This window comes from Triplophysa rosa, linkage group LG24 (genome assembly GCF_024868665.1).
Source record: "Triplophysa rosa linkage group LG24, Trosa_1v2, whole genome shotgun sequence".
Taxonomy (NCBI): domain Eukaryota; kingdom Metazoa; phylum Chordata; class Actinopteri; order Cypriniformes; family Nemacheilidae; genus Triplophysa; species Triplophysa rosa.
This window is the reverse complement of record NC_079913.1, coordinates 10,513,501-10,534,737: the sequence shown is the minus strand read 5'-3', so window position 1 is coordinate 10,534,737 and position 21,237 is coordinate 10,513,501. Positions and strand designations below refer to the sequence as shown.

The window sequence follows — 21,237 nt, the reverse complement described above, 5'->3', positions numbered from 1 at the left end:
AAGCCGGCCAAGAAATTAATGATGGCATCTCTATTCTCCTGATGGGATGGGGCTTTGGGGTGGGGGTTCAAAGCACAACGGCTGATGTGCGTCAGTTAGCACCGCGGCAAGGTTAACGTCTCAACGGCCGGCTAATTTACAATGACCTCACCTCAGATTAGAGGCCGTAGAAAATCCACTAGCAAGGGACATATTGAGTGGTACTTCCTAAGAAAATTGCCTGAAGGTTCAAAATTTTCGTTTTTAGGGAGGCTGTTCTTCGGAATGAAATATGTTTATGTCAACCTTCATTATGTACTGTATATTGCTCATGTTGTTCCTTTGACCTTACTTGTGCTAGTGCCTCTTCTCAGTCTGCATCTTGCCTACTACACTCCCTTTGACGTCTTGGTTTGTTCTTTCCGGTGTTGTAAGTAGACGTCCCGGCTTCTAACAAAACAATTTCAAGCGAATTCATCCGAACTAGTAATTTGGTCTTTTTTCCGTGATTGCTCTTTGATGTAGAACCCTGGAAAAGATCATTAATGTCTTGCTCGCCTCAGGGAGCGTATGATTCGACTGACTGATAAGGCACCATAAAACCAATTAGTCGCCAGAGTGTGACCATTCCCATAATTGCAATGTAGGGAACAGTCTCCTAATATGAGCGGTGTGGAAAATGGTAACCCGGTACGCCAAATCTGTGTTATAACAAAGATTAACAGAATTAAAGCATGGGGCAGAACAACAACAGACTTTTGAGGAACACGCTGGTTGCTTCCAAAAAAAACTAAAAGGATATTGACGAATGATAGTTTTCTGTAGTGAGGAGATAAAGAGACTAGCCATTACTGGCATGTGGTATTAGGTCTGTCTGCTTTGTGCTGGTGTAATAACATAAAGCAGCTTTGGGCTAATGGCTTGTTGAAAGTTATCCCTGCTAAACCCCGGTGGGTAAAATATACAATAATGTCACATAATGCAGTGTGGACATTAAACAAAACACAACTCTTGATCCTTTTGATCTTTTGCAGCTCCCCTCCTCGCTACAGTAGGGAACCCACTCGGTCATTCAAGAATTCCCTGCCAAGCGCTATCAGAACTGTCTACCTGCCGTTAAAGGGATAGTTCACTCAAAAATAACAATTCTGTCATCATTTATTCACCTTCATGCCGTACAAAACCTGTATATGACTCCTTATGAGGAACACAAAAGAGATATTTTGAGAAATGTCTCAGTAGTTTTGTTTGTTTGTTTTATTCATTCTTAACGCCGTTCCAGCATCTGCGTGCACAACTCAAGTGTTTGTACATACATCAATGGAAAACTTATTTATCCAGCTTTCAGATGATATGTAAATCTTAAATCTATAAAAATTGACACATAAGACTGGTTTTGTTGTCACATATGCATGTGTTTTTATAAATACAAAATTAATATGCACAGTACTCAAACATATATTATGTAAACACAAACTTTTATTCTGGATGTGATTAATCGCGATTAACTGTTTGACTGCCCTAGTAACTATAAATTTACTATAGAGACGTCACTTTCCCATGTGAACACCACATAAACACCACGTGAACACACCGGAACATGCCCCCTTGAGTGGTAAAACACTCAAGAAACCAGGACTAAAACGCTATTATGGTATGGTTCAACAAATACTTACCTGACCGGAGTCTGATGTGAAATTGCTAGCAAACATCCAGGTTTCAGTATTCCATTTATTTCAGCAAATTGCAGCGATTCATTTGCTTTTTTTTATCCTTTAAAAAAAACTCTGATTTCGTGCCCAATCTGTTTGTACAATCAATCACACAACAACTATAGAGCAATACCCTCTATAGTAAAACCATGGTTCATTTTTAAGGGATATTTGTGACATTGGAACAAAAAACATCACTGGGATGAAAGCCGATTGTATTAAAATGTACAAATGAGTCCATTCAAATTAGCCAGATCGTAAAATAGTTATGAGATTGTGTTGAAAGACTGCAAGACCAGAAATGAGGTGTACACTTAGACAGTAATAGCACACCATAACATACTCTCCTTGCGGTATCATTCATATCCATTGCACAAAGTTCAATACCTAAGGTTTGTTCAAAATACCTAAACATAAGTATAAGCAACAATAACAGACACAAAAGTGAGCACAGATGCAATGAACAATAGTTTTTGCTTCCGTTCTTACTGCTTTTATTACTTTTAAGACTAGAAGTCAATGGATTGCATGATGGTCCATAATGTGGGTTTACGGTAAGAGAATGTTTTCTCATATATATATATATATATATATATATACTGTATATTAGGGATGTAACAATATTATCAATTTCATGGTATCGCAAAGGCAAAATTGTCTTAATATTATCGTGGTCACATGACTGTATGAAATGACAGGTCTTCCGGGCCTTTAATAGAGAATGTTAAACAATATAATAGATATTACCTCTGTCAAGGTCCAGCTGGTGCAATTTTTTTTATTTTATAATAGGGAGTTTTAAGTCGTTTGACCTATCTCATACTATACCTCATACCTCAAAGCAACAGTTATGATTGGATAAAGAAAAGAAGACAGGATATGACATGGTTAATTTGTCCATCATTGCAATGTTCAATAATTGTTTATTAAACACTTATGGCACTTTTTTCCAAGTCCTCATTTGTCATTTTAAATATTGCAATAAATATTGTACTGCATTTTGATATCATTACATCCCTAATATACTGTATATATATACTGTATATATGTATCAGTTGCACCATAATCCATGTTGATGAAGGCCTGAAGTGCCCATTGGCATGCGGTTAAAATGCAGTGTCTGTCTGTTTGACAATATATGTGTCTAGTCTTGGCAATAAATGAAATCTGAGTTCCAACCAGTCTTCATAATGGTGACAAATAGGATCTTCTTTGTTCAACCATTTCAGGTTTTGGAATCTGCGATTGTCAACGTATCCAGGGCTTCTCCACCTTGACAATTTGTGAATTATTCCCAACAGGTTTACTTGGCCCAGAGTCTAGTTTTACTGTGTAAACCTAGAGTATGGATTGAATGGTGTGTGTGTGTGTGTGTGTGTGTGTGTGTGTGTGTGTGTGTGTGTGTGTGTGTGTGTGTGTGTGTGTGTGTGTGTGTGTGTGTGTGTGTGTGTGTGTGTGTGTGTGTGTTTGGGAAGAGTGTTAGGTAAGGGGCGTGAGAGGGATGATTATTGTCAGTGCCAACTGCAGCCCACATTCTACAAATTCCTCTAGGACAAGTGTTGCTGGACCTCGTCCATGTACAATCAGGGTGCAGGGTGGTAAACAACACTGAATACAAACAACAAACACATTTGGGAGGATCAGCTGTTTACCCTCACACGAACACACGCATACACAGACAACAATTACACCATCGCCCTTCCAGTTTCTTGGTGGTCAGGCCCACCTGCTCAGACGTAGTAAAGATCGGAGTGATACTGTGTGGTTTAGTGTTATAAGGTATTATGTGACATAGGTGAGCGTGGGTTGATTGAGAGCACAATTTAGAATCTACACTATAATACTGTCGGTGAATGTAAATATTGGTTTTCTCTGGGATGAAAGATTATATTAGAACAATAGTAATATGAGGAAATCCACAACACTAGACTCGTGCGAAATTCACTGCCACAACAATATTGAGCTATTTTAAACCCACTGCTGGGTCAAAAGGGGACAAACCCAACAAATTTGGGGGTTAAATTAACCCATAGCACAAATTCGAATAGTTAACGGCATTTGATGATGCATTACTAAAACATAACCAAACACGAGTCAACCAACTGATGTTTGCTTTTCGTTTTGGTGTGTCTCTGGCTCTTAACCTCCCATCCGTCATTGGATCTCACAGTGGGTCCCCAGTGCAGATTTCAGGTGATGTCTGTCTCTAATGGCTTTAATGGCTTTATCTGAGTCTAGGTCTTGGTGTCAGTGTGTGTTTGTGCTCTGGGAGCGGGGTCTGCGCCTGACCTCAGTGTTTGGGTTAGCCCTGCGTGCTGTGGTTGGAGTAAGGGCTGTGGGTTCAGTGCGCTCACACGCTGATGTGCGCTGCGGGGTCCGGGGGGACCGCAGCTCCGGCTCTTGTTACCAGGGATTTAGTCACACTCTGCTGATTTATGTGTGTAACGGTAGCGAGGCCCCAGAATCTGAGCACAACACCCCCCAACACAGCCCCCATTCACCCATTCCTATAAACAACTCACTTTCCTTTACACACATACACAAAAACACCCGTATAGCATAGCTATATTGCTATGTGTACAACTGTAACACTTACTTAATACATTAATAATAAGCATATATTAATCTGAATTATTAAATGCTTTGTTTTCAGATTTTGTTGTAGTTTTTTTATATTTTAAATTAGTTTTTATTTGTATATTTTTAGTTTTCATTGTTAACTTTTTTTTTCATTTTATTATTTATTTGTTTATTTGTTGTAGTAATATACAAGTTATTTTTTATGTTTATTTTTTATTGGAGTTGAAGTCTCATTTTCAGTTACGAGTTTTAGTGCCTCATCTTAAACTTATTTCAGTTTATTGCTGAGGCAACATTTCTAATTTTTAATTTTATAATATAAGTACTATTTACACCAATATATTTACACCAATATTTGATTTGATTTTAATAAACAGAATTGTTTTAGTAAATTATAATAAACCTGATAATTGTATGAACTCCATTGCATTACATCACCAGCGGCATAAAAAAGCCTTTTCTCACAAATACATTCACTATTTTGAGTATTTTTTGTCATTAAATTTCACCAACTGGTTTCAAGGTCAGTTTTAGTAAATGCATGATGTCAGCTCCCCTCAAGTTCACACAGGTGTCCAATCCCAACCACAGGTGTAGTTCATCACATTAACATCATAACATGCCAGAAAGTTGTCTATATTTACATGCCGGAAAGACTACATCTACTGTTGTATCGTTTGAAAAAATATTTTCATAAATAATACTTTTTGGGGCTACTCTACTGTTTACATTAAACAGAGCTCCTTCAAGACAACACATTGAATGGTTACAATGTTTGGCATCACATTTTTAAACTGTTTCGAGGCTTCTCTACACCCTATCGAATATACAGCACTCAATATGTCAGACCACACAGGAGGGTCAAAAGTTTTTTTCTTGAACATGTGGAGGGTTTGGGTGTCATTTAGAAGCCACTGGTTAATTTGTTGTTTCACACTGTGAAATGGAGGTGAAGAGAGTCTGGGTGAGGACAGGACGGCCCTCCTCAGATCACCACTGACCCTCTTCATTCAGGGCACGGGGGATAGTCGGGGGACAAAACGCCACACACGAAGCTAGTGCTAGTTCTGTTAAGACTTACTGTATATAGACATATGCACTCCTCATGGATTTACATGCAGAAACAGGCCTGTGTTTTAGAAGCATCAAATGGACACACTTTGCACAAAAGTAGCTTTTCAAATTCTCACATGACTCCCTCACGACTGTATTTCTTTCGAGATGACCCCCATTTCTTGGTTTATAAATTTGGCTGTCAAGGTGACAAAAAATTTGGGCCACTAATCCTCAGAACACCCCAGTGTGTGTTTGAGAACGGGTCACAAACAGTTAGCAAAAACAAAACTGAAGGGTCTACGGTGTTTTATCTCTATCCCACCCACAGTGTGACACAGTGGGGCACTGTGACTTTAGTGTAAGAGCCGCTGTGGACGGTCCTTCTCAATAATCCACTTACCACTTTTCCTGTGACCCATATAATTATCCTAAAATTAAGCCTAAATCTTGGAAATATTGACTGGTGTTTGCTTGATGTTTAAAGCATTACATAGCTATTTGGTATTCTTTGAACATTAATACTAAGGATGCACAATATTATCGGCAATACGATATTAAAGGTTGATAATGTCTTGAAATCTTTTAATCTTCGTGATACGGAAAATGACGCTAATATGTCTTGCAGTTTTGTTTAAGATGAGAAAAATAAACAAAGAATGTTAAAGATGGAAAATATTAAGGTTACAAATTACAATCTGTCTATGAAATAAGACTGCAGATCTCTGAAAAAAGAAATAAAAATATATATGAGGCCAATATCTGTTATCTGTTGGCATCACACTGTAAAAAAAAAACACACATTTCTGCGGCTTTACATTTTTAAGTTAAATTGAATTAGCATTATAAGTCAATTTAACTTCAATTACATTGACTTAAAAAATAGTTTTAAAATTCTATTTTTTCTATTCAGTTCGATATGTTTTAAGTTTCATTGACTGATAAAGCTAAATTGATTTAACTTAAAAACTTAAGTTAAAAAGCTGCCTTCAATTTTTAAGTTGATTTTTTTACAGTGTGGTTATCGGTTAAAATAAGTAGTAAATTATCAGCATACCGGATATCTGCAAAAAATCCAATATCGTATTACATACAGTACATCATAAATAATACATCATTATGCAAAGGCAAGCACACACATTTTCCTTAAAATGGAAACAAATCTATTTTTTAAGTGGTGCTGAGATTCACTGTCTCCTGCATGTGAAAGTCATGCACGCAGAGTGGAGGAATCATGTCATGTTGGAGACATCCTGCACAGCGATAATCTTCCCAATGCCATTCATCACAATTATTTTTTTAAAAGATCAAATACTGCTGTCTAAATATTTCAGCACTCTATAATCTTGTATTAAAGAATACTAATATGTGCATGTTTCACTGGAGAGCACAAAAATTGTGGCAAGCCCCATGCGCTTCTCCTTCAGAGAGAGCATTCCTATGGCTTTGCTCATCTGGTCAGGCTCTTCACACGGTTGGAGAGATGCCACAATTGGTGTTCAGATGCCCAGAGGGGAATGAGTAGGCGGTCAACATCATTTGGACTACAGAGCCCACCATGCTTGCTCTTAAGCACGCGATAAATGACACATTATATACAACATGTATGTCACCATTCACCCCAAAAGTTATTGGTTGACTGCAGCAGTTAACACCGTTACAAGATTTTTATTTTTAAATAAAATCTGTGTGGTGATTGCATATGCATCTGTCTTCATAATAAAGGAGTCAGGTTGTTGCTATGTGGTTGCTACGGTGTTTTGAGTACTTTTCAGCCTGTTATTATGTTGTGGCTAGGGTGTTATGAGTGGTTGCTATTGCATCATTAGGTCTTTCAGTATTGCATAATTACAGGTCTAAATCAAGGCAGATATTACAGACACATTTCCCAGACATGCTTCGGTTCCAGCCTGATCTCCGGTAAATTCCTAACTAATTCACGAGGTGGCTACTGGTACAATGTGAATGGTACAAAATGTATGTCTAATAATAACTAATTGTTATGCCTTAGCAATACATTTAGTGCATTCTCGATATTTTGAGTTGCAACGTTACCTACATCAAAGTCACCAAACACAAATACAAACAGCTCCAACTGCTCCACATTGTCATGAAAATGTAAAGATCTGAAGCAAGGTTGACACCGACTACATGGAAGCTTGAAGAATCTGCCAAAATTCTCTGTGATTTTATTTTAGCTCTGGGAGAGTTTCAGGCAGGTTGCATCAACTCCTAGAGAACCGACTGTGAAAAAATGCCTCTGCAGAGACTCTCCATCAGTAATGCGGGTCATTTCACACTTCATACATCATGCGTAAATAAAGATGATGAAAGGATGAAGTGGTCGTTGTCGGATAGGTTTCCCTGAACCCTGTACCCACTGTGTAACCTCTCGAAAGGGTTTGGTGTCCATCTCCTGAGGGCATCAGCGGCACTGGGGCTTCGAGATGACCCAAAAGGGCAAAAGCAGAGCGTTACCGCCTGCTGATTATTTCAAATTCTTAAAAATGACGTAAACGGAGGGATAGACCATTAAAAAAGAAAGATCAAGCCAGGCTTGTTCGATATTCTGACCACAAGGCAATGGTATGCCATGTATTTGTATTGATGTTCTCTCATACCTGTAGTGTTTGGCACACTGTCAAGACCATGTCCAGACGACGCCGTGTCTTTTGGTAGAGGACCGAATGGAGGGGGCTGGTTTCTAAGGCTTAGTTTCAAAGAGGAACACAGAAACCTGTAAAAACAAACACAGGTCATGGTAAGGTCGGTCTCTGAAACCCTGACCCACTCCTGGGGTCAACTCCTCCCCCGTGCCGGCCCTACCTTGGCTATCAAATGGTCCGAGCAAGTCTCACAAGGTCAAATCCATAGTAACATTTTACTAATTTGATATTACCTTAAGAAATATGACCGACTTCTAAGGGTTCCCTGGGAAAGAGATATTTAGATATTTGGCTGAAGTTGTGCTTCTCATGATCTTCTCCTGAATATTTGGATCTTATGTTTTGCAGTCAAAAATTGTGTTAAAGTGAGCTAAAAATCCATTTTTTTTAAAAAGGATCCTAGGATGCACCCTGTGGGGCAGGTTAAAGAAACAGGTAACCCAAAAATAAAATTTCCTTCGTGTCATTTTAAAACTTTATCACTTTCTTTCTTCTGATGAACACATAAGAAGATATTTAAAAAAAAACGCTGGTAACCAAACAACATTGGCCCCCCTTGACTTCCATTGTATGGACACAAAACCACTTACACATTTCTCAAAATATCGCCTTTTGAGTTCCACCGAAGAAAGAGTCATATAATGGTGTACAACCACATGAAGATGAATAAATTCTGACTGAATTTTTATTTTTGGGCGACCTACCACTTATATTTTTGTTACAATTGGGGTTAGTACATAATTTCCTTTGTGAAGATTGAGGGCTCTCGAATTTTTCAATTACAGTAATTTTACATCATTTATAAGAAACAAACTCTGAAAAGTCGTCACATGAAACCATCAACTAATCCTGTGGATACAGAGGTCACACACCCACAAACAAAAGATCTCTGTATGTCTCATTTTTAGAGATCTATAGTCACATCTGACAGTTTATTAGGTATAAATTATAATCTGGATTGTGCAGGTCAGTCTGTCTACGGTCTAAATGAACTCTTTAATTATAGTTGAGGGAGTTGAATTACATGACAAATGACACAATGTTCAGATCACTTTACCACTCAAAGACAGACGGATGAGCCCAAGCTGAGTGAAAAGAGAGAAAAAATACTATTGAGACAATTGAGTTGCGTTATAAAATACTGATGTATTGTTACTGTTGATTCTCAAAATGTTTGCCAAGAAAAAAATTGATGTCTGTGTATTAGCATGATTCTAGCAATTCAAGTAAATTTAACCAAAGTTTGATTAAACTATTAATTAAAATGCATAATGAATAAAAAAGTTCAAAAGTGCATTTTAAAACATAAAACTGTGTTCGAAAATACAAAGAAAAGCTGTGTTTAAACAAAGGCTGAATCTCAAGAAGTCAAGGCAGCATTAGAAATAGTGCTTGCCTGCCATTACGAAGTGTTGATCTTTTATGTGATTCATACTCTGTAACCAATGGAGGAAAAGTTAGCCCTTCAACGGGCAAGGGCACATTTTTCCCAGCAGATTAACTCACTTTGATTTATAGGGATTTACCTCAGAAAGAGAAAACAGCTGGAAGAGAGACAAATACCAGCAATGGCAAGGCATAAATCCAGTTTAAGAAACCCCGACTCATTTGTTAAAAACCCAGCCAGTTTGTGTAACACACTGCCCATTAAACTAATGTTCAACAGCTCCAATGGCATGTTTACTATACATTAACCCAGACAAATAATTCATGCTAGAAAATTTACACTACTATTCTCCTATTTGCCATGCGGATTTCTTTCTTTTTTTTATAAATAAACAGCAATCTCTCAGCAACGAAAATGTACAGCATCTAAAACATGAGTCACTGGAATATTTGACTCTGATTGGTCAATCACTCTTTATCAATCTGTGCCCTTTATTTTTGTCTAATGACCATTAAACTAATATAATAGATGGCCTATCTCTTTGTTCTTCTCTAAAATGTTATGTCAACTGAAGTTAATATTAAATATTTCTCAAATAAGTACTGAAAAAGATTTGTCACAACATCGGGTTAATCTTCCTTAAAATAACATTTTATACCTCATAATTTTTTTTTTCTCAAAACACTAAATTTACATACAAGACATAAAAAGCTGAATTTTAGTTGCATTATGTATCTAATACATACATATGTTTATTTATAAGTACTTATACTGTGTGTACATATGTGTGTTTAAAAAGATCATTTTTATCCTGTTCTGGTCTGTTATATTTTAATTATTTGTAACTGAATGATCCATCCTCACAAAACCTCTAAAACTGATTTTTATACTTCCCCCCCAGATGATGTCTGTTTAAACCGAGACAGATTTTTCCCTTCTGAATTTGTAAATGTAGGTCTGCTCCACAGAGCATCATACAGTAGTCTCTCTATGGACCGAGCTGCATTAAAGCCAGCTGGGGTTCTGCTAGGTGAGCCAGTACCATATGTGTGATGATATTGCATAGCTGATGTCTGACAGATGTGTTCACTCACATTATATTCTTGTTCGGCCCCAGCCTCTCTCTCTTCCTCCTTTCTTCGTTTCCTTCCCTAGCTATCATTCCACACCTTGCATGGACCGGAAACCTGCTACGCCGGTAGGGTGGGCCGCACTTGACGCATATGTCAAAATGAGTGGGTCGTGACCCCATAGCAGGCAGCATTTCCTGTTGCTGTAAAAGAGGCCTAGTGGGAGCAGTAGAGATCAGAGTGGGTCCAGGAATACATCCGGAACTGGATGAACTGCTGTCCAAACCAATACATCAGGCCAACGGTAGCTGCTCACAGAACCTGTGGTGGAAAAATGAGGATAGACAGTTTTAATGTCACTATGGAATACTAGTATGCCATTCATTCTTTGGATGAATGATGATATTACCAAAGTAAAATAAAAATCCAGAGTTAACTGGGTATTAGAGTAATGGCATATAAGGGTAAGGACAACCACCTGAAACAACCTGTCAGCCACCGAGAACACAATAGTAACCTACAAATCGAATAACAAGCAACTAGAACATTGTGACTCAACAAGTTACAATTGTGTTATGCAAGAAGTTGACAATTATCAATATTATTTTGCAGTATTTTGCATTGGAAGAGTGTTTAGAAGTGTCATTTATAATAATATTAAAGCTGCAATCTGTAACTAAAATGCTGATGCTATGACATATCATATTGGTCTTATCACCCACCCTAGTATTTTCAATACAAACACCCTACTGGCTTGTAGGAAGCCAAAAATGTAACAGATTGCATGTTTACTAACTAATCATTTTTACTATTTATTTTATTATTACGTTAAAGGGATAGTTCACCCAAAAATGAAAATTCTGTCATGAATTACTCACTCTCTAGTTGTTCCAAACCTGTGTACAATTTTTTGTTCTGATGAACACAGAGAACGATGTTTGGATGAATGCTTGTAACCAAAAAGTTCTTGGACCCCATTGACTACCATAGTAGGAAAAATGACAATGGTAGTCAAAGTGTCCAACAACTGTTTGCTGTCCTACATTCTTCAAATTATCTTCTTTTGTATTCAACAGAACAAAAACAAGTATAAAGTATTTTTTCCTACTATGGGAGTCAATGGGGGGCAAGATCTGTTTGGTTATAAGCGTTCTTCCAAACATCTTTCTCTGTGTTCATCAGAACAAAGAAATGTACACAGATTTGGAACAATTCGAGGGTGAGTAAATAATGACAGATTTTTATTTTTGTGTGACCTATCCGTTTAACAGTTGTCACCAAACTCATGGCTAAAATAATGAGTATTTTCCTAAATGTTTCCCAAACACTCCTATCTGACATTGGACAGCCTGATGTCTAGAATCCTCTAGCAAACAGACCAATGGCTACCAATACCAACAGCTATATACTGTACACTGAAAACTGCATTTATCACCCAAAGTAAGAACCATAAAACCAGGTAGAATTTTGAGCTGAAGTTTATGGGTTCTCTGACCTGACTGTGGTACATCTGATGCCTGTCAGGTGCTGATTTAGGATTATTTTTAAATCAGCAGTTCTGGAGGTGCAGGGCAAGGAGGGGTATCGATGCGGCCCCAGAGGTCTTATAAATTTGGGCAGTTTACTGGGTGAAACCGTCTCTCTCCTCACTCTGCACTCCAGCTAGTAATCCCAGTACTTCCTTTAGCCATCTCTTCTGCTCTCCTCTCCGCTCTCCGGCCCAAGTCCTAATTCATTTTCTGTAACTAACAGCCGTTGTTTCCCGATTGTCACGCTCCCATCCCATACCGAAGGAATGTACGTTTGTGTATGTGTGTGAGGTTTTGTTTTTGACCTTGGCTGTGTGTAAGTGTACATGACTCGTATTGTGCAGCGTGTGCGTGGGGGGGTTTCTGGAGTAATTACTCCCCTGAGAGCAAGGGATTGGTTCATGTACTTCTCTTGACATGACCAGCACAGAGGCATTCAAATTACAGGACAGAGTTTTGCCAGCAGATCTGGATATGTCATTATTTTTTTAACACCTCCAGTAAAGAACAAATTTTTTTTCCATCTTTACCTAACCTTATAACATGGCACTACGTTATGGCTTCAGTCACATCTGGGTGTCGTCTAGATATGAACATGTGCCGTTGTGCAAATCTCTTATACCGCTAGTGTTTAACAACTTTAACTGTTTGTCCAATACAACGCTCTCTAATGGTACCTGCCATTGACAAGACAGAAGTTTTACAAGAAGCAAATCTTGATGTTTCCAGACTGTGATGTAAAGTAAATGGTCTATTGAACATTGTCCTTTATATTGCATGAAACAAAGTCATGTGAGTCTCAAATGTCACAACTGTAAGTAAATGATGTAACATTTTTGGGTGAACTATTCCCCCAACAATCAGACAATCATTTCATGTCCATCAACCAATTAAAATGTACAACACGGTGAAGGCGATATGTGTATAAGAAGCTGAACAAAACTGCTTCTGGCTTTGAGTATACATTAAGCATACATTACATGAGAGCAAAGCATAAAAAGGGGTGGATTCTGCTTTATTATAAATATTATACATTTTTACCTGGATTAAAACAAGCTCACACAGAAAATATTGGGTGAAAAGGTTCTGGTTCTTTATTTTTGTTCAGTTCCTTTGCATTAAAATCTATTTGAAATTGTTGGTTACTTTATATATTTGTATTTATTGATAATTATTTAATTTAAAAATATATATTCAAATGTTTTCTTTTTTGAAAAAAGTTGTCAAACTTGTTATCACAGAACAATATTGATGTTTTTCAACCTCTTTCTGTAACAAAATTCAATACAACGATAACACCATATGATAAAAGTTCCAGCAATGATCATGATAAGAAAAACTGATAGGGTCACATGCCTGCACTCTTGAAAAATGCTGGGTTATTTTCAACCCAGCATTGAATCAAAAAGGGACAAACCCAGCCTTTGTTAATTGTGTTAAAGTGTTAAAAAGACGCAAAAGAGAACTCGATTCTGTTCTCATGGGGTGTTTGAAACATGCCGGAAAGCCGCAACTCAGATAATGCGCAAAATACTGAACTGAGTTCTCCTTCACGTCTTCTTACTCTTAAACAGACATATGCACATAAAAGGATGCCAAAATGTCCATATAAGCAAGTATCCTTGTAAAACTAATCCATTATGTCTTAAATGAACGTAAACTGTTTGGAAACAAAACGCATGTGTTACAGTAGGCCTATATTAGATGCATCTCTTAAAGGGGCAGCAGCATAATTAAAATCTGTTTAATGTTCATCAAACAACAAAGGACGACGACAAAAACACGCATGATTGAGTGTCATGATTTAGTCAGAACAGCTCCTGACTGATTAAATTATAACTTATAGGAAGATTTTATTTATATTTCATTCAAAAAACTGATTATTTGTATATTTGCTACAAAATATTTTGATTACTTCTTCTAATTTTATCCCTTACTGGTTAGTTATCTTCAGAAATATTTGAAATTTCTGTGAGTTAGGCTAATAGTTTTTATGGTAGGGGTGATATCAGGGAAATTTGGCCATGCACTTTTTGGTTAATCGCTTGGGACACTAACAAAAACCCACGTATGACATTTAACTGTGTTCTTATGATTAATAAGGAATAAGGGCTAAATGATGGTGATGAAAGCACCCGCCCAGAGAAGGCGGTGTTTCTATTGGCTGAAAACAAAAAATGCTGTGTACGGCACAGGAACTTACTGGAATTTATTGGAAAAACATGCCTCTCGTTCACCTGCAGCGGATGTTAGACATTATCGTTAAAGGCGTTGTCAATATGGATGGATATTTCTCTTAAACAAACGCATCGATTAGCTTCAGAAGAACTTTGCTAAGACCACGGCGCCGTGTCGATCGATGGATGCACTTTTTGGAGCTTCAAAAAATTGCCCCCCATTCTACCGCTTGGAAGTAAAAGTATACGTGTATTATAACTCCGACTGCATTTTTCTTCAAGAAGAAAGTCACATTCACTTAGGATGCCTTGAGGGTCAGTAAAACATGGGGAAATTTTGATTCAAACCTAAAGTATCCCTTTAATATCAAATCAAATCTCTTTATTGTCACACATCATGTACACAAGTGTACTGATGGTGAAAGTCTTAGGTACAAGACTCTTGGCCGTGGCAGTACAAGCAACAAGATATGGAAAATGTACAATATACATAAACAACAATACACACACTTTACACAATGTGCTATGCAGTGCAGACATGCTACAGTGCTGTCATTTACACAATATACAATAAATAATAGACAATTGTACACAATATACAGTACACACATTTCCATAATATACACATAGTACACTGTATTGTCAAGAGACTTATGGATGTATGTATAGCTTTATATATAACTTCCAGTGATGTATACTGCTAGTGTTTGCTGTGTTGTTAGTGCAGAAGAGAAGATAGTATGCAGTGCAGACATGCTACAGTGCTGTCAGAGTCAGTGTGCTGTGAGGGGAAGGTGGGTGAGCATCGTTTGCTGTCTGGAGTTCAGCAGTCTGATGGCCTGCGAGAAGAAGCTGTCTCGCGTTCTGCTGGTTCGGGTCCTGATGCTGCGATACCGTCTGCCTGATGGTAGCAGCGAGAAGAGTTCATGGCTCAGGTGGCAGGAGTCTCTGATGATCCTCTGTGATGTTTACGCCGAGGAACTTGAAGCTGCTGACCCGCTCCACTGGAGTCCCGTCGATGGTGATGGGGGGGTGCTCACTGGTCCACCTCCTGAAATAGTTACTTCTTCTCAGACAATGGAAATTACCTGTCATTATGTTTGTTGTTAGATCTTTATTTGTGGACAGTAGGCTACAGTATAACCTTATTCAGTTCAACTTGACGCAGTGATATCGAACTGTAATTCGGTCCATAGATCTGGAACTACTTCATAGGTGTGCATTTGACTGAAAAATAATGCACACTTGTAGAACCTTCGTCAGCCAATCAGAATCAAACATTCCACAGCTCAGTGGTATAAGGTCAGATAATTCATATCAATTCTGGGTTGTTTCAGCCCAAAGTTTATTTTACGCATTGTTGGGTGGCAAATATAAACATTTTGGGTTAATTTGTTACGCGATACAGCACTGGCCCGATCGGGCAAGTGACATGTCTGTTAACTGGCCCGAGGGTCTCTCATGCTGGTCCCGGGCCATCGGGCAGTCCTTATTGTTGAGCCCTGCATACTGACTCTTTGTAGAGTTTTCTTTTGGTGAATGTGCCATTGTAGGCATGCTTAAACCTAAAATCAAGTTGACCTCACAGAGAGGTGTGTATTTAGAGCACTCTGTCTCCAGTCCTAAGGGAACAGAATCATACAGCTTGTGAACTCAGTCTGAAGATCAGGTGTAGGGTGTGGGTTTGGTAGTGGAGCTCACCCTCACCTTCTGACCCACAACATCCAATATGCCCCGGCATGTACATTTTTATGATATATAATATTATGGTCATTAGATATACAGAACAGGATGACTTATGTGATGAATGTAATGCTTAATTTAATGTAGTAAAGTGCTCTAAACAGACACAACGTGATAAAGCGACAAGAAATTATAGACATATAAATCATTTTCCATATAAATCCTAACCTGACATGACTGACAGACAAGCAACTGGACATTTTGTTATTTGCCGTGTTGCGCTGGTAGCCCCCAAAGTAAAATATCATAGTTCAAAGCTCCTGCTTAATATACATAACTGTACATTAAAAATTACATATCTGCTGACTGGCTGTGATATCATGCAACAGTTTAACCACCAATGTGGACGGACAACTGGCACATCACCCTAGGACAAGGTCGTGGAAAACAGTAATCCCTGAAGCACCACTAATAAGTGAAGAACGGAGCAAAACATTACAAAAAGAAAGATTTTAAAGATAGCGTGAGAAACACTAATGTTTTTGAAGGACGAGAAAGACTTTCGGTGTTCAGTGGGACTAATTTCCTTTTAGTTCAAGTCTGGGTCACATACATAGAGAATGAGTCAATGCTGGCCACTGGGTAGCGTGACTAACTAACACTGGTTGAATAACTCGATCTCACTCTCTGACTACATTTAAATAAAGTAAAATGTGAGTTTTGGCACTGGTATTCTCTCTTATTCCAACTCTTCACTTCCTACCAAAGGAAAGAAACCTCTAGGGAGTTGATGTTCCATGCAGAACAAACCAATTGAGATGACTCAATCATTTACAGTGTAACCCTTTCTTCAACCAGAGAAGCAGCAAGATGAAATGAGAACTATTGCAGTGATCGCTGGTACAAATTTTAAACGCAAAGATGCAATAACATAAATATTTTAAGCGGAAATTTCCATTTTTAGTTATGCTTTCAGACTTCTAATGTATTCAAAAAGGCCTCACCCAATCCATTAAGGTCGGATCCACGCTGCTTTAGATTTTGTTAATGTTTAACTGTGAATATGGATCCATTGCAACACAAGGACATTGTGGTCTTTCTGAACCTACACCACTTCCATCCTTATTTCTAATATTTATGTCTAGCATTATTTAACCTCCATTCATTTTATGCTTGAACCCCTATGTGTATAACCTTATATTTGAATCAAAGATCACATGTGTTTGTAAATCTTGGTTTTAGTCCTTTAACCTGCTGGTTTAGACATCAGAAAGTGAACTGGCTAAACAAAAGTTTTTTTTTAATACAAATGGTTAATATGAGCTTTACAGATCTTCAAGAGGAACTACTAAAACAATTACCATAAAGAGGAACGATCAAACCAGACTTTACAATCGTACACTTCAGTGATCAAAAGAGGTGATAACAAGCCCCCATAATGAGCAAACCAGATCAGTTCTGTCACAATAGATGTATTAAATATGAACTAGGCAAATTAAATGTATATCTATAGGATCCAATCTTTGTGTTGAGGCCTGCCGCTAAAAACAAAGCCAATTTTCCTATTCAGACCAAGACTTTACACGTGAGCTTTGAAATGAACTTAGTCACACATAATCACACTTGAAGTGCCAAAGTTGTGATTGCACATCTGTTGAGTGTGTCACAGCCACAGAGGAAGTGATGGGAAGGCAGTGAATGAGCGTTTGCAATCTGGATAGTGACAGGCTGGTATAAAAGCGGTTTGGCAGGAGCGCTCATTATCTCATCGCAAAACAAACAGCAGCGCGTTGCCCAAGTAAGCTCCATTTCCCCCACAATAGACCCAACATCTGCCTGAGTCTGCTACTGTTCTGCCCCCCACACACTTCTCTAATTAACACCCTTGGCTTATTGTTACACATCTCACAAACATAGCTCGGCATAAACAGGGCAAAAGGTACTGTGGGCAAGTAGGCAGGGCGTGAAATGCAAATAACACAAGCTTCTTCAAAGCTTCATTGCTAACAGAGGGTGTTAAGGTGAAGGGAGAAAGATGGGATGACAAAATGCATCCTGACTCTGCACCTTCAGTGTTTGTGTAATTAGTGGTTGTTGAGATAAATAAGGTGTGAAATTAGGAAAGTACAGCGTGACAAAGGGAAAGTAGAAGGAGAGAGAGAAAGCAGAGAGCAAGGTTATAGAAATTATATGAATTGTTGTAGCTCAATTAGGGAAGAAATGTGTTAGAAGCGCAGAGATCATGGGTTTGATTCTAAGGGAAACACATTAAATACAATTTAAAGGGACAGTTTACCCAAATATGAAAATGAGCTCATAATTTGTTCACCCTGTCATTCAAACCTGCATGACTTTCTTCTGCAGAACACAAAATAAGTTATTTTGAAGAACATTGGTTATTAAACAACATTGGCCCCAATTGACTTCCATTGTATTGGACGTAACAATTGCAATTTTATTTTAAACTATTTCATTTTGTGATAAACAGAACATAGAAAGTAATAAAGGTTTTAATTACGCGAATAAATGATGACATAATTTGCATTTTTGGGTTAACTACCCCTTGAGTTGCTTAGGATGAAAGTGCGTAGTAACAAGATGGACAGATAGACGGATGGATACGAAACCAGCAAACATACCAGCCTAGCTGAGAGACCAGTTAGGACCAGCAAAAGACCAGTGATTACACCGATTTACAACTATTTGTTCAGAACAGCATAGTACTAAATGATCACTTTGGAATGATTGTAAGGGAAATAAAAGTGTTTTCTATGCCGAATTAGCAAACAGCTATTGAAAATTGTTTAAAAATGGACAAAATAGTTATAAGCAATGTTTTGTTCAATTCAGTTCGATAAACAAAAGCACAATAACTTCAGTGTTAAGGATAAACTTGTTATCAAAATGTCATTATGTTATTCTAAATACTAATTTAAGACTTTGAACGCCAGTAAACAATGTTTATAAACAGACAACTGAAGGCATGTTAATTTAGCATTAATGCAACTGCGCAATACCAAAATGTATCAAAATAAAGTGTATTCATTATGTAGGCTACACCTTTATCCGCGGACCAAGAGCTCGTTCTTTTGACAGTAGCAAGTGTTTAGTAACGTTACAAGGAAGGTTTGACAGAAACTTGGTTTTCCTTGGTCGCTGTTTAGGTACGTTAAGCGTTTTAGAATGTCCCTTTACAGACTATTTGACTTACCTTATGAGTTCGATTCGATATGACGCCCTTTGCCAATCCACCTGGTTCAACTATAATATTTATTTTGAGGTCCAAGAGCGCCATCTAGTAATCGGGTTAAAAAATTATTTATACACCATTATTGTCGTAAAACACTCTCGAACGGAGGTGTGTTCACGACAGTGCCCCTGTTTTTGCGGATGGGAAACCCCTGCACGGCCTCTCCGAACAGCGCTCGAGCTGAGAAAGGTGCGTCCATTAAGCCAGCTCTCGCAAAGATAGTGATTTAAACTCTTTTTAATGTGTCGTCTGGCAACTAATTGTGTGCTTTATGTTTCAGAACCATGCCACCCAAAGGCCCGCTGCAATCTGTCCAGGTTTTTGGACGTAAAGTGAGTATTTTAATTTTGTGTATGTCTCGTGCTCGCTCACGGCACTAGAGCTAGGTGGCTAAGCTAACACCATTGCCGATTTGTTTCTAAATGGTGTAAAAATCATAATAATTGATTCTTAAGGCAGTATAACTGTTCTCATTGTTAGGGCACCATGTGCAATATATGGCTTCTTTAAATGTATGACATGTTGGTGGTTTCTCTGATTATGCGTATTGCGTTTAGTTGTGGATGTCTGTTCACGTGGGACGTGTTTCTAGTATTTATAAATGAACATTGCTAAATAGTTGACAGCATATGTTTATACTTTGGTTTTTGTTTGTGTTATAAAAAAATGGGCAAATCTATATCCTGACATACTCAGTTTTTGTGTGCTTGTGTTTTGCTGAACGTAATTTCTGTTTTTCTTGTAACGTTAACAACAGAAAACAGCCACCGCTGTTGCCCACTGCAAGAGGGGAAATGGGCTTATTAAAGTCAATGGCAGACCCCTTGAGATGATCGAGCCGGCCACTCTGCAGTACAAGGTAAGAGTACACCTTTCTCTGTTGTAACTGTATTGCTCCTGTACATCTGGATCTGTCATTATGTATTTGTTTAAGCTGTTTTTCAGGATAGTGTTTTGGAACCTTGTTTAAATATGTCCTGTAATGGTTTATAATTTAATTTGTTTTAGCTTCTGGAACCTCTTCTGCTTCTGGGTAAGGAGCGCTTTGCTGGTGTTGACATCAGAGTTCGTGTGAAGGGTGGTGGACATGTCGCTCAGATTTACGGTGAGTAACACTGGGTGATATAGCATTGATCTGTATTGTCTTATTGTTGAAGAGTCCCATTCTCATTGGATTTCCAGTGTTTGTCTACTATTGTGTACTGTATTTCTGATCCCTCTGTGCTTCAACAATTTATTTCAAGCACTTTCACTGATTGTAAAATTGTCTCTGACAGCTATCCGTCAGGCCATCTCCAAATCCCTGGTTGCCTACTATCAGAAGTGTAAGTGGACCACACCAACATTTAATATACAATATTTATACTACCAATTAATATTAGAGAGGTGCAGTCATTTTATTGTCATTCTGAATTAATTGGTACGTTTTATTCCTATTTCTCCCTCAGATGTCGATGAAGCCTCAAAGAAAGAGATCAAGGATATCTTGGTTCAGTACGATAGGACCCTGCTGGTCGCTGATCCTCGCCGCTGCGAGTCCAAGAAGTTCGGTGGACCTGGAGCCCGTGCCCGCTACCAGAAGTCCTACCGTTAAAATCTCTCTGTACATTTTCATACAATAAATCTAAGGGGGAAAACATGTTTTGGTCTTGCGTCATGATGTGGTTGTGTTTGTTCAATACGCTAGTGGTTTATTGGTACGTTGCACCCACTTTTAAACATTCTGTAAGCATCACATAGATTTGTTAATTTGTGTTTTTGCACAAAGAATGGAGTTCATACTAAATTCTGCTCCACTTATTGATGCTTCCAGATAAGTTATTATACACCTGAAATTTTTCATATGCTGTACTGAAATGATGTATACTGAAATTAAGTCAGCCATTGAAAAGAAGTAAAACAGGATTCAGATTACTGGTTGATGACAGATGCTGAGCAGGTGATAAAGCTTTATTTAGTCTCATTGGGATTTTGTTTTTGCCTGTTGGATGTGTGAAATGAAAAAAGTAGCATCTACTGTGGCAATTAGTATTAACAACAATTAAATATTAAGAGACTTGGGGCATGTTGTAAAGATGCAAAACATTTATGCTTGGGTCCTACTGAAATTGTCCACACATGCAATATGTAATGAAATATGCAGTGACATAT

The 21,237-nt window shown here is 38.0% G+C and overlaps 1 protein-coding gene across 1 annotated transcript; it reads left to right on the top strand.

Moving 5' to 3' along the window:
• Positions 1-19,200: 19,200 nt before the first annotated feature.
• Positions 19,201-20,725, top strand: rps16 (ribosomal protein S16). Its single transcript, XM_057323770.1, has 6 exons — positions 19,201-19,275; positions 19,367-19,418; positions 19,844-19,945; positions 20,095-20,191; positions 20,364-20,411; positions 20,535-20,725. Exons 2-6 carry the CDS (start codon positions 19,371-19,373, stop codon positions 20,678-20,680), a joined length of 441 nt encoding a protein of 146 aa, XP_057179753.1. The 5' UTR covers positions 19,201-19,275; positions 19,367-19,370; the 3' UTR covers positions 20,681-20,725.
• Positions 20,726-21,237: the final 512 nt, after the last annotated feature.

Bases quoted from the DNA above. Each gene is read 5' to 3' on its own strand.
- rps16 (XM_057323770.1), top strand. From the start codon at position 19,371: ATGCCACCCAAAGGCCCGCTGCAATCTGTCCAGGTTTTTGGACGTAAA. The intron at 19,419-19,843 runs GTGAGTATTTTA...CGTTAACAACAG, and splicing joins TCCAGGTTTTTGGACGTAAA to AAAACAGCCACCGCTGTTGC. The intron at 20,192-20,363 runs GTGAGTAACACT...TGTCTCTGACAG, and splicing joins ACATGTCGCTCAGATTTACG to CTATCCGTCAGGCCATCTCC.